Source organism: Neolamprologus brichardi, chromosome 10, assembly GCF_056152115.1.
Source record: "Neolamprologus brichardi isolate AB-2024 chromosome 10, ASM5615211v1, whole genome shotgun sequence".
In the NCBI taxonomy this organism is placed as follows: Eukaryota; Metazoa; Chordata; class Actinopteri; order Cichliformes; family Cichlidae; genus Neolamprologus; species Neolamprologus brichardi.
The window spans coordinates 11,337,062-11,350,520 of record NC_142113.1 but is presented as its reverse complement, the minus strand read 5'-3'; the positions used below and the strand labels follow the sequence as shown (position 1 = coordinate 11,350,520).

The 13,459-nt window shown below is 42.1% G+C and overlaps 1 protein-coding gene across 2 annotated transcripts; it reads right to left on the bottom strand.

The window, feature by feature from the left end:
* Window positions 1-4,445: 4,445 nt before the first annotated feature.
* kcnk4b (potassium channel, subfamily K, member 4b) lies at window positions 4,446-13,075 on the bottom strand. 2 transcript variants are annotated; one of them, XM_087846806.1, is made up of 8 exons: window positions 12,961-13,075; window positions 11,750-11,879; window positions 11,223-11,484; window positions 7,936-8,050; window positions 7,661-7,821; window positions 6,939-7,125; window positions 5,656-5,798; window positions 4,446-5,567 (listed from the first exon to the last, which is right to left on the bottom strand). In XM_087846806.1, exons 3-8 carry the CDS (start codon window positions 11,409-11,411, stop codon window positions 4,959-4,961), a joined length of 1,404 nt encoding a protein of 467 aa, XP_087702932.1. In that variant the 5' UTR covers window positions 11,412-11,484; window positions 11,750-11,879; window positions 12,961-13,075; the 3' UTR covers window positions 4,446-4,958. The 2 variants fall into 2 exon arrangements, with proteins under 2 accessions (XP_087702932.1, XP_087702933.1); XM_087846807.1 differs by having other exon boundaries at window positions 7,936-8,047.
* Window positions 13,076-13,459: the final 384 nt, after the last annotated feature.

Below are 13,459 nucleotides of genomic sequence, written 5' to 3'. Positions count from 1 at the left end.
TCTCGCTTTCTTCCGCTCATTTGACGGAACTCAGTGACGTAGCCTGGATCTCGTGCCTGCTCTCCTCCCTCTGCCACAATTTGCGTCCACTGGGTCTCCGTTACGTCTGCACGCACCTACAACCCGCGTCATCCGCATTTTAATAAGGGCCTGCAACTCGTGAAAAAAATATGACCCACTCCACGTTAATTCCCGTACAGTCAAGGTGTATTCATTCATTTAGACGAGCTGCTTCAAAGTGTTGATTTCAGACCATTGAGTGCTTTTTATAGCAGTGAACCCTTCCACACTAAAGAAAAAAAAAACCCACGGCTTTCATATTTGCTGTAAGATTAAAAACACGGGTCGGTTGTATTATTATACGTTTTGTGGCCTATATTCAGAAAGCCTTTATGCTTAAAACACCATAACGAAAATGGCTTCCTGTAACATGCTTTATTATTATAATTATCACATTAGCTATAGGGCACAGAATGAGGCTGCATGTCCTTTCCAGGAGACCTCTGTGGAAAATGTAGTCATGCTTTTGGTCTTGTGACGCTGACCCGTCTCACTCCGCCGCTGCACAGCATCTGGACATGAGCCAAGGAAGAAGAGATGAGGAGAGCTGTGCCAAGGGTTGAGAAAGTAAAATAATTAAGGGATAGCAGTCTGAATTTAAAAAAGGAAAGAAAAGAAAAATACTTGCTTGGAATACAAAGTTCGCCCCCTGTGTTATCCTGTATGGGCTTCTGTGTAAGCCTGCTCTACCAAGGTTCACTTTATTTGGCTATTTTATTATACAGCAAAGAAAACAAACGATTTTCTTTTGTCAAACTTAGAAGCCTCCTGCTTCTAGAAATAGTCTGCTGCCCCCTGCGCTCCCCAACACGCCTGGCAACAGCTGGCATTAAGAAAGCAGAGGAGTTGTCACGAAAGAGTTGAAAAGCTTTTCTACTGGTTTGGTGAAAGTGGAGAGGAGGGGGAGGAAATCAAGAAAGACAAAGAAATCGGAGTAACCATAGTAGCCTATTATTTAGATATCTCCACCCCAAAGCTGCCCGGCGTGATCCGGCTCTAATTATAGCCCAGTATACGTTGGTTTCAACTGAAGCAGTAAGCGCTGTGTCCGAGGTGCGGGACAGCAGGCTCGCTGTGGTTACATAGATGCTGCGCGCTCGCGGCAGGATTTTCGTGGCGCGCGCCTCACAGGGAAAACTGACGGCGGTGTCACTGCGACCTTGAAGCAAGGTCATTCAGCCTGTGCTGCAGAGACTGCAATTCGTCTGCGGGACTGCATCACACTGCTGCAGACTCTGCATTACCCGGTTGGAGGCGAAACCCGTCATGCTATGTTTGTTAGATTTGCGCACAAATCTGTTTAAAGCGGTTTGTACGATTGTGTTTAGCGTAATAATATAGGTCTAAACACGTGATTGACATTGAGTGTGGATGTGCGGGGATCAGAAACCTAAAAAAGAAATAGAAAAAAAACACAGTGAATGCCAGATGGGGTCCCTGCGGGTGCTCCTCATAGGGGGTCATGACCTGAGACAGGTGTCAGCTGATAGGCTACATAAATTCTAACAAGAAGCTCTTTTTTTTTCTTTCTGTATCCACAAAAGGCACTGGGCACTGCATTAGTGAGTCATAGCCAGCACGACTGACTGAAAACAGTCTCCACCTATACTACAGACGCTTATTATTAGACTACAGGCTGTAGCAGGCTGGTTCCAGAGTGGGGCTGAACTCATTTAGTGCACATAGATCCACCTTAAAACTTAAAAAAAAAGAAAAGAAAAGCTGATCATACAGATTCAGCCATCACCAAAAAATGCGAGAGAGCACAGGGGGAAGATTCTCTTCACAGATGTTTTATGCTGCTCTGCTGTGCACATGCCATGTTGTAGTGGTTATGAATACCAAGGTCAATGTGCGCAATCAGCCTTCTCTGAGATCTCTGAGATCTTCTCTGAGATCAGAGAAGGCTGATTTGATTATATGTTCAGGATGGTCATGTGAGTGCTGACTAACTCTGTCAGTTTTGTTTGAAATGACCTGTATCGGACCGTGACTGGAGCTTCAGTGTGTCCTCGTTATGGGGCAGCTTTGTGGATATGTCTCTAACTGACACTACACTACAGTCTGTGTCTCTTCTTTTTTTTTAAACCTGAATACAGAAGAGCTTACATATTTACAATCCCATAAAATATATATTTATTTTGATTTTAATTTAGAGTGGAATTACTCTTTAAATCCAGGCCAGTAGCGTGCTTTAGCCCACCCATGTGGCCACCACTCGACCCCTGGTGGCAGCTCGGGGAAACTGCAGCAGCGGTGCTGATGACGTTATAGCAGCTGAGCAAGTGTCCTCCAGTTAAAGGTCACCCACTGCCACTGCACATCATCGCTGTCTCCTGACTTCCTGATTGCAATGCCAGAACAGTGCCTTTTCTTTTTAGACATCCTGCGGGGAAAGTGTCAGATTTCCAAAGGCCGTTCGACCACTCCGTCGTTTTCTGCGCTCTGCTTGCTCACCACGCAGACATGACTGCAGGCTGCAAGTGTGGCATCTAGGTGGTCACAAACAAGCGCACACAGAGGGAGAAATTTCAGTTTTCAGTCACAGATTAGATGTGTTGAAGTACAGTTGCATCTTTGACATTGAAGGTTTGCGCCACCTGCTGGCCGTGTTTAGAGAGAAACAAGCTAAAGAGGAGGAGGAGGGGTGTGTATCTACATTAGTGACAGTCTCAACTTTTGTCTATCTGATATTTTGTAACATTAAGGTACACCGGCTTTTCTTTAAAAAAAAAAAAATAGAACAAAAGAGCAGCAGTCACACTGTACTGCTGCACTGTGTTTGTCCTTGGTGCCATTTTCAGGTTGAAACAAGCTAGAATTTCAAACAGAGTATCATTTACACGAGTCAGATGAGCAGCTACACAGCACATTCTTAAAAGGATAGACTGACAACTCAAAGGTCCATGCTATAATGCTATTTATACACTGCATTATGTGAGATATGCAAGTCTGACAGCGTATGCCTGCTTTTGTCTCCACCAGCCTAACCTGGCCTATAGAATGTATTAAAGTCAATGCTCGGGTTACTTTATTGTGCTTAGAGTGATACTTTTTCTTCTTATTGCTGTTTGTAGCTATATGCCATGTTTTCTGCCAATATGGCTGCACGCTAAATATAAACTTTTACTTCAAATGTGATTATTTTTGACTCTAAACTAAGCATCTGTTCAGTTGAGGAAGTCAAGTCAAAGTCAAATCATCCCCTCAAATTAGAAAGTAATTTTTAAAAGCATCTTCATTTTACCAGTGTTTTTTTTTAAACCGTTGTTCCTTGATTACCAAACATAAACATTAGCCTGTTCTTGCATCATTGTGATGTCATAAATAAATAATGATGAATGATGAATAAATAAAAAGTGTTTTGTACAGTAATCTCTATGTCCTTTTATATGATATATTACTTAATATGTTTATTGAATTACTTTATTTCAAGGTCAACTATGACCTTGGGCGCCAACCATGAAGGTCAAGGTCAAATGATTAGCCAGCCTAGTTACTCGTGTCCCTCATACAAGGCCTTGTATATTGTGGAGAAGGTTGAAGACGATCCGTAAAAATCGTGGGTATTATAAAGTTTTTACTGAATTTCACATTGACTGAATTTTCACCAAAACGAAATCACCTTGAGCTGTTTCCTGTATCTACCATCACACAGAAATTGGAAATGATATCTGGTAAACTGTGGACACTAGACTGCTAACAAACAGGTAAACAGCCAGACAAACAAACTAAACTGTTTACATACTCCCTGCGTTTCCAGGGAGAATGAACTGAAATGAACCCATTCATCCAGTTTCTTAGCTGCTTATCCAGTTTAGGGTTAAAGGCGGGCTGGAGCCTACCCCAGCTGTCATAGGGCAAAAGGTAAGGTACATCCTGGACAGGTCACTAGTTTATCATAGAGCTAACACGAGGAGACACACAAGCATTCACACCTACAGCATCAACAGCAAACCTAAGTTGGGGAAGTTGGAATACCCGACGAGAGAACTCATACAAATTCTACACAGAACGGTCAAAGTAGCTCAATGGATTTAAATTCAGAAACAGGAATGAACAGAAGCGTGAGAGATGGGGGATGATGCTGTAAATCTTTGAAAAATGTGAAGAAGAAAGAAAACTGAACTCTTAAATTTATTTCCATGTGTTGCACCTTTTCCTGTTGGTAAATACTCCACCCCTCCTTGCCATTCCTACTACAAAAAGGAATTAAGTAAGAGATAAACAAACTAATGACAGAAAAGTCTCTGTTTGTCACTATCTACTATAGAGATTTGGGGTTTTATTATAGTGGGCCCACAGTTAAAATGAAAATATATATTTTTTAATATAAATAAGATGATTACTATATTTGCCTATTGGTAATAAAATGCTCATTTCATTTTTTGTTTTATTAAAAACAACTTTATTAGGCAGATGTATGTAGTGCAATAGAATTCAATGCATTTGGCCATGAAAATCTAAATATAATGCAGTTTACAGGATTTAAAAAAGATTTCAATACATACCAAAAATGTACAAGAGGACCTCGAGTACCTGTTTATTTGGTGGAGGGATTCAGTAGTTACTGTCACAGATCAGAGAAGCCTCACTTCAGCACACTGGTGTATAAAGTTTATCGTGACTACCATAAAGCATGTTCACAGAGTCGTACTGCACTTCAGTCCTGGCCCACTAGAGAGCAGTAACTCCTCAGCAAGTAAAGGGAACACTGGCATGAAAATCTCTTCATCACCTTTAAGGGAGGCATAAACACTCACATGCTAAGAACATTAAATGCAAAACCACACGTGGCTAAGGCTTCGACATCTTGTTTTTATCTTGAATGTCTGTATGCAGGCACTATATATTCTACAATTAAAACTTCTCTGTCAAACGAGACAATACATTTGCTATCATTCACAAGGCTTGGGTGGCAAATCTGGAACGGATCTGGGGTTTCTATTGGGTTCCTTCTTGTTAGTGCTGTTGGGGCTGTTGTTTTTGTGGTTCCTCTGAGGAACTGGCCTTCTGTGGCGTCTCCTTTTTGGCTGACGGGGATCGGGCTTTGTTGGATTTAGCAGGGGATCCAAATGTAGTTTGCCGCTCTGAGTATCCGAGGACTCGTCAATAAATGCAAGGTTTTCACCAAAGTAGTCCAGAGGCTGGGACATGTGGGGGTCAGGAGGAGCCTCCTCCTGTTTGGGTTCTGCAGGCTTTTCTTCTGGGACTCGCTCCGTCTGAGTGGCCTGAGAATCTGTCTCCGATCCAGACCCTGACTCATTAGAGGAGGACGATGATGAAGAAGAATATGACCCAGACTCTTCCTGACTCTCACGCTGCTCTTCTTGCCCCTCAGGCACCCCGTTAGCTGATACACTGTGACCATGGCTTCGAGGGCCGTGGCGGCGCTTTCTCCTACGCCGTTTAAAGGGGTCATCAATTTTTCCTGGCATGCGAAAGTCCACCGACATATTTTGGATGTTCTGAGTCCAGTCAGTGGCGTGGGCTCGCAACTCCTCCATCTGAAAGGAAAAGGATGAAAGCAGAGATGATGGAGAGGAAGTAGTGGAGACAGCACGTGATAAAACAGGCACAAAAGAACGGGAGTACCTCAGCCCTGGTCTTCTTTGAAAGAACCCGGAGCCAGTTACCAATCATTGTGAGGATAGATGCAAAGTATGCAAGCCCCAACAAGATCCAGAACCACACCAAGGGTTTGTACCAGTGGTCGCTGCCTTCCTTTCCCGAATCCCCTTTGACACAAAGACACATACAGAAGCAGGAGGTAAAAAGGGGCCAGCGCATTCACACATCCGCCCATGAAGCCATCCATTTCCATGAAGTAAATAAACTGTTAAGATAGCAGACTAGATAATCAATAATTCATCTGTGAAGAAAATCATCATAAATAATTTACGACATTGTCCGCGCTAAGAGAACTTAATGCACCACGACTGACAGCTATATTTATGGATGACTAATTAAGTCATAGCTCCTACTTATCAACAGATCAATACCTTCAACGAAAAAGAAAACTACGAAAAAGTAAATGATATAAGCTATACTGACCTGGAAGCTATGATTGTGTTTCAGCTGCATTACTTTTATAGAGCTTAATAAAGCAGGATGTACACTAGTGGCAGGCTATGGGCATCAGTGGTGGTGCACAGGGTGTGGAGAGTGGAAAGGATCTCATCTTAATAAAAATAAAAACAAGCAGAAAAAAATCCGGCAGACTAATTATTGGGGAGATACTGGTGGTCTGATGTGACCTCAGGGGTGAAATAAACCTGTCCTCTCTGCATGAAGTAAGGGTGAGCACCGACTGTCTGAAGAAAAACCTGACACCAGATCCACCCACCCACTTATCCAGTTTAGGGTCACGGAGGGGCTGGAGCCTATCCCTACTGCCGCCTCTCTCATGCTGTATTTTTTGTTGTGTTGTTCCTCCAGCTGTCGAAAGCCTTAGTTACATATTATTGCACAATTTACACGACGAACTGCTCTCGAATAAATAGCACAGCTGATTATCCGGTACTGAAATAAAGTCCGCCTCTAAAAGCATCAAAGTTTCAAATGTCAGCTTATCAGTAATAAAGTTTTATAATAATCAAATATGTCAGAACAAGCAGAAGGAGCCATTTAAAAACTTTGACAGTATCAAAACACATGGATTGGGTGGGGGTGAGGGGGTGGTGGGGATCACCTCCCATCAAGCTGTTATAAAGGGAGGAACTATCAACAGAGACCAAAGCCATTTCTTGTAACTGGCTAGAATGATAAAGGGCCGCCGCTTGAACTAAAATAATACTGAGACAGATGGCCTTTTTCCATTTCTACCTTCCTATTCAGTGTGCACCCCTGCAAGCCAGCGTGGGTGGTTGATTATATACCTGCAACATAGTCTCCAAACCCCACTGTGGTCAAGGTGATAACGACGAAGTAGGCTGATTCCAGCAGGGTCCACTCCTCCACCTCTTGAAAAATGAAGATTGGCAGCGCAACAAAGAGCACGCAACCCAACAGGATGGAGAGGACAGCTGAGATCACACGCACGATGGTGGGACTAACTCGCCATTTCTGTCAGAAAAGGACAACCAATTAGTGCCATGAATATATAGCCTGTATATAAAAGATGGACGTGGTGACGTGATGTCACTCAATTGTTTGTGAAGTCATTTTTTAAGCCTTGAGTTCAGTCTTTTCGCCATCTCCTCTTTAGCATTTTGAAACCAGATGTCATGAACGAGGTTTGGGTCTGACTGAGAAACCAGCCTGCCAAGCTATGCCGACTCTGAATCTTCTCCTATTTTATTGCATTTCTGACACTGATCGGACCCCAAATATACAAAATAAAAATCTTGTTATGTCTGAGAAGACTTGATACCATCAACTGAGGCCATAAATGTTTTGGATGAAGGGAACCAAACACTTCTATGCAATTGAGACCAATTTCTTCTTTTCAAATACAGGTGTAGGCTTTAGATGATATAAGGCATTGGCTTCACTCTTCAGACCCAAATGTTAGATCCATCTATTATTTATAAAATCTATGGATAAGTATGTTTACAGTGACAGTAAAGAAAACATTTTAAATATTTTTTGAAGCTCTGACCAGGAAGAGCTTCTCTATCTTGGCGACAGTTTTTCTCAGCCCAGTACCCAGATGGTCTCCCACTCCAGCGAGCAGGATACCAAACATTGGGATTCCCACCAGGGCATAGAAGATGCAGAACAGCTGCCCTCCTTCTGTTTTGGGAGAAATGTTTCCAAAACCTGCACATGTGGGATCAGAGGTAGAAGAGCAGTTGTTTAAAGACTTCAGATGTAATTAATGAGTCCATCATCCAATTAAATTTAGTGAACAAGGACTTTTAGCTGGACACCAACCGATGGTTGTGATGATGGTCCCTGAGAAAAAAAAGGCACTGGCCAGATCCCATTTGCTGACAAATGTAGCGTTGCTTATGGGATCCACACCTGCTCCAGTGGCCTCCACCACCTCCTGGGAAGGGACAGTGGGGGGAAGGCTAGTACTTAGTTGATGAAACACTCCAATAATTAATGTTTTACTGGAAAAGAGGCATTAACAAACACATGAATGAATGAACCCATCCCTGCTACGGGGTACAAAAGATCACTGTCATGATCAAAAACAGGAAGTTAGCGGCAATGAGCAGCTGTGACGGCTCCATGCTGTCCCGGGCATATCGAACCGCTTACAGCACAGAATCAAATTCCCTGATTCAATTATCGGAACATAAACCTAAGCATGATGAGGTTATGAATTAACTTGGCCTCTGCAGAAATCATTAAAACCAATCAATTAAAAGTTTAGATTGACGATTGTAGAAATGTCTACTGCCAAGTAGGTCTGTCCCAACAGATTAGCAGAAACTGACTGAACTTCTCACCCTTTCAAATTCTATTTGTGCAGTGACAACTGACTAAAAGAGTAGGTCTGAAGTAGGAATCAAATCAGTGACACTGTAAGGACAAGATATGTGCTGTTCGGGTATCAGTGAGCTCTGACTTTGCATGAATTTACCTGCATTCTAGTGGATACAGGAAGACACTGCAGTGAGGTTTTGTGTCCAGAGGGTTTGGCATACGATAATTAGGTTACTTTTACTCCTCAAGTTACATTAAAAGCGAGAGGCAAATTATGAGGTTAGTCATGCGCACCTCAGTCTCAGCCTGTGTACTCTGTGCACCGCAGAAAGGGATGATTTGGAGCCAGAAATATAATCCTTAGTAACTGTGTTCAAGAAACTTCCTGGGAATGCTAACCATAAGTGAGAGGTTCAGGTTTTCATCACACAATTCCCTCACAGATGTAGTGAAATACACAACATACATGCAAATGGCAACTATGAAAACACAATGGTGTTCGTACTTTACATGCTATCAAATGTATGTGATATAGAAGCATTAATTAATCTCATGTGACATTGACAATCATTTGTCAATGTCACATGATTGTTTAGATAACCAGCAAAACTTTATAAAGAAGGAAATTGAGCCAGGGGATGTTGTCACACTGACTTCATGAATTGCTTGAAAGATTTAATATTTATCTATATTCTTATATTTATTTAATTTCAGCGTACAAACTGGCAGCTGTAAAAGTTGTAATTTCGCTTATCTAAGCTCAGCTTATACTGATATACAAAAGGAGACCCTGCACTGATAGCCAGACCATGTGAAAAAAAAGTCACGTGGAGAAAGTTCACCAAGCACACCTCATTATTTATTAGCCTTTCAAATCCATAAATTTAGAATCTGGGGTTGGCAGTGATAAGAACGTCTATATGGAGGGACAGCTGAAGCTGTCTTATTTAAGTCTGACATCTCGAGTCTGCTGCTCTATCTGGTACGGTGGTGTCATCTTGCCAAGATCTGAAGAGCTCCCTAAGGTTTTCAGATAAACATTTACAGTGACGAATCAGAAAGTAGCTGCACAAATTTTGCCTGAATGGAAGACCTCCGGAAAATTCTTTCAGTGTCCAAAAATAACATTAGACAATTACACAACATGCCTACATCAAAGCAATGATACTTTTGTTTAATAAATTTTTCAGTAAAATAAATGTCACGTGATCAACCACATCAATATCTGCTGGTAGAAAATATAGCATGATCTTTGATAAAGTATGGTGTGCTATGTGACAGATGCTTGAGGAGGAAGCTGTAACTAGAAGACCTGATGAAACATCTGAATGTAGCATCAGTTCGGTGACACATGATCCACAGTGGCTCAATAGCAGTTTTTGTGTAAGCCGACATTAAGTGCATTGTGTCCCCACTTCTATAAGTGCACTGAGGTGCAAAGTTCACCCAAACCATCCCAATCCTTTCTTTCTTTTTCTGATGGAACCAAACAGGAGCTATCATCACATCACTGGCTGCATATTATGAGTGCATTTTTTTAAAAAGCACAATATATTAGTATCTACATGATTTTAATCAAGCAAATTGTCAAATGCTCTTTTTACAAGTAGAGAAACAAGAAAGTGTTTCAGCTTGGACTTCTTACTGTGTTCACCTATTCATTTGGATATTTAAAAAAAACACACCTAATCGCTCATGTGCTTCCTCTAAATAAACACAAAATACAACAAGACCTGCTTGCATGCTTCAGTGTCCTTTGATCCCTTTAACCTTTTTCCAAATGTCGCCGAGTTCATACATCACTTTGCAAGCGTAAACAGTAATTTACAATGTTCATTCTAGAGTGAGGACAAGCGTCTCAGGATCGTTGCCAATGGTTGCCAACGCTCGACCCATCTGTGGATCAGCTGTCACGCAGTTACGCTCATGAAAGGAACCTTGCATAGCTGCTCTGACCACACCTGTTATCTGGCTCATAGTCGTCGTTCTGTGCTGCTGCACTGTGTCACCAGCAAAGCTCTACTGAACACGTTACACATCTGAATGATCATCCTAAGGATCCACAAACTCAGCCAGTGCGTATAAAACATGAAGCAGGTATGTGTCACGCACTCAGCAAAAGTGTATTTTTAGCTAGAGAGGCAGTCGGCATCAAAGGTCATCATGACACTTGTTTGGAGTTTGCTAATATATGATTAACAGAAAGCAGCAGCTGGGCAAAGCTAGAGTCACTTTTTGAATGCAAAATGTGTAGTTTCAGTAACTCAAAGTTTGCTGTATGCTGTTCGATTTAGTTAGAAGCAACAAGAGAAGTCGCTATAACACTAAAGCAGCAACACACAGAATTTGTCAGGATTACTGACAAAATGACACAAACGTGTCATATTTAAAGGGATCACAGCTTTTAGTCTTTCTGATATTTTCATGCCCATTTCCCTTAAAGTCTGAGAACTGAAGGTTCAATAAGTTTGCACTTTATCTAAGCCAATACTTTCTATGCATTTTTTATTGCAATATATTCTTATTGATTGGTAGTATCCTATCATGTCGTGACATCCATGTCATACCTTGCAGTATCATATCAGGTAATATCGTGTCATGTAGTATCGTATCGTATCGTATCGTATCGTATCGTATCGTATCGTATCGTATCGTATCGTATCGTTTAGCATTGTATTGTAGCAATCAATATGACGCTGTACCTGATGGAGATTGTAAAAGAGAAACAGAAACAATTTTTAAATTTTCAAAATAAAAGCCAGATAGTGAATGGCTCCTCTCTGTACCTCTATAAGAACCTCCAGCTTGTCTGAGTCGACACAGGAGAAGTTCAGCAGGAAGTCCCGGCGTGTGTCCTGCAGCTTCATGTGCACGCCCTCCTCCTGCGGAGCCTCCAGGGCACGGAACACCACAGCTCCCAGCACCAGGTAAAGAAGAACCCCCGTCAAGATGGCGAGCAGGGTGGAGCAGCGCATGGCTACACCTCCACTCAGTCCAAACGTTGGCTGCTGCTTCTCTCTGCCAGCCTCAGCGCTGGAGTTGCTGCAGCTGAAATATCAGCAACCACACAAGTAGACTGGTTACACGCTGACTACGGAGCCTGACAGCAGCCAGACTATTAGGTCCACAGCAGGCATTAAATGGACTCAGTCATCACCACTCTGCTGACACACATTGAATGCAACATCCAGCACATAAAGCCTGCTCTGTGACCTGCCTTTAACTGAACAGATGTTGTATGAGTATCTATAAAAAATAACCGATCCATGTCATGAATAGCTAAAACAGATGCGATCATAACAGTGGTGCTCACCTGTTAAGCCGCCTTAGTTGCCCCCGTTTTCGTCTTTTCCAGTCCCTCTCTGTGCTGGCTCTGAGGATGGAGTCCCTAGAGCTGTAACCACTGGGAAGCCCGTCCCCCTCACACTCTGAAGGAGGGGACACTACACAGGACCACAGACAGACTTTTATGTGTAATTCAGCAGCTAGTTTCAAATGAGTAAAGAGGAGCAAAGGGCTCACTTCCTTTAAAAAAAATAGCTGTCAGCGCCAAGGATCAATGACAAAGAAACAAAGCCCTGAGGTGTGGCAGTGCAGTTGTTGTTGTTTCATACATCATCTGTACACATATGTATAACAGAAGCCTTTAGTTAGTGATGACCCCCAAAAAAGGGGGGTTTCCAGCACTGGATGGAAAGTTAGAGAATTATGATTTGGTTTATTCCCTTTAGGTGATGTTGATCAAAAGTTACAGTGCTGGTGTGGAACAGCGGTGGAACTAAAAAACCAACAGATATGTCAGACACTTTCTGGAAAGTTTAGGAAATTATTTAAGAAGGTAGTATTTTATCAGTGGGTTTGATAAGTCTGTCACTTGCTATTCATTTTGCATTACTGGTCTGTAAGCCAGAAAAGGAAAACAAAAGAAGCTCTCCTCCCCTGAAGTTCGTTGACCAGTCAGCAGGTCCGCTGGATTGGATCCAAAATTAGAGCAATAAATTGTCACACTATGACTGCAAAAAGCACTTGGGCTCCGAAGACTTTTACAGCTGCTAGGACTACACAAAGGGGCAGTCCATTTACTGAATTAAACGCATTCCAATCAGGAGTATTTATGAAGTACATCATTTAACAGCATAAAATTACCTTAAATATTTGGTTTGTATATACAATCTCATAGATTTGTAAAACAGTCAGTAAAATAGAACAAATATCCAAAGGTGCATGTGAGTAACAGTGTAACTGTAGTTCTTTAAAGAACATACTTATCTACACTACTCCAAAGAACATCTAAACACTGATCACAGCAAAGCAGTTATTCAACGTAAACATATATACGACTATAGCACAGACTGATTATGAACCCGCTGACAGAAGGAAGTTGTTCTATCCTGTGCATTAAGTCTTAGCAGTGCTTCTGCAGCAGCTAAGCTTTATCCATCCACAGTGATACCATTTTATTACCACTTAGAGTCCCTCTGGGTCCATAAAATTCATGGTACTGACCAGCCCCTGTGTGCTTACCTCAATATGTAGGATCATAAGAGTCCAGAGAAACGGCCACCTCATGCAAAGCGTTTCAGGAGTTCGGGCAGCTGCATACTGGGAGTTTGTGTGTGTGAGAGTGAGTGTGTGTGAGAATGATGGCTGGTGCTGAGTGCACACACAGCAGAAGATACTCAATCAAACTGACTTTATATAGATAGTGAGGGAGTGAACTGAAGTGAGACAGAGAGAGAGAGAGAGAGAGAGAGAGAGAGAGAGAGAAGGCGGAGATGGTGGTGAAGCTAGAATCAGCTTGTTCAGTGTCTTTTTTAAAGATTTCAGACGTGCCGCATACACATGATGCAGTTTGGATCGTTTGCTTTATTTTGTCATTTTAATGTTTCTCCTGTGCATGAGCACGTTGCAGAAGAACCCCCGCTGAAGTCCCACGTTTTGCAAAGCTACCTCTGTATCTCTGTGGGATCAATGTTTAAGATTTATTGGCATCTAATTGGTGTTACTCTGCAAACTCTGCAGC

Bases quoted from the DNA above. Each gene is read 5' to 3' on its own strand.
- kcnk4b (XM_087846806.1), bottom strand. From the start codon at position 11,411: ATGCGCTGCTCCACCCTGCTCGCCATCTTGACGGGGGTTCTTCTTTAC. The intron at 8,051-11,222 runs GTACAGAGAGGA...GTCCCTTCCCAG, and splicing joins AGCTGGAGGTTCTTATAGAG to GAGGTGGTGGAGGCCACTGG. The intron at 7,126-7,660 runs GTCAGAGCTTCA...CTTTTCTGACAG, and splicing joins AGATAGAGAAGCTCTTCCTG to AAATGGCGAGTTAGTCCCAC.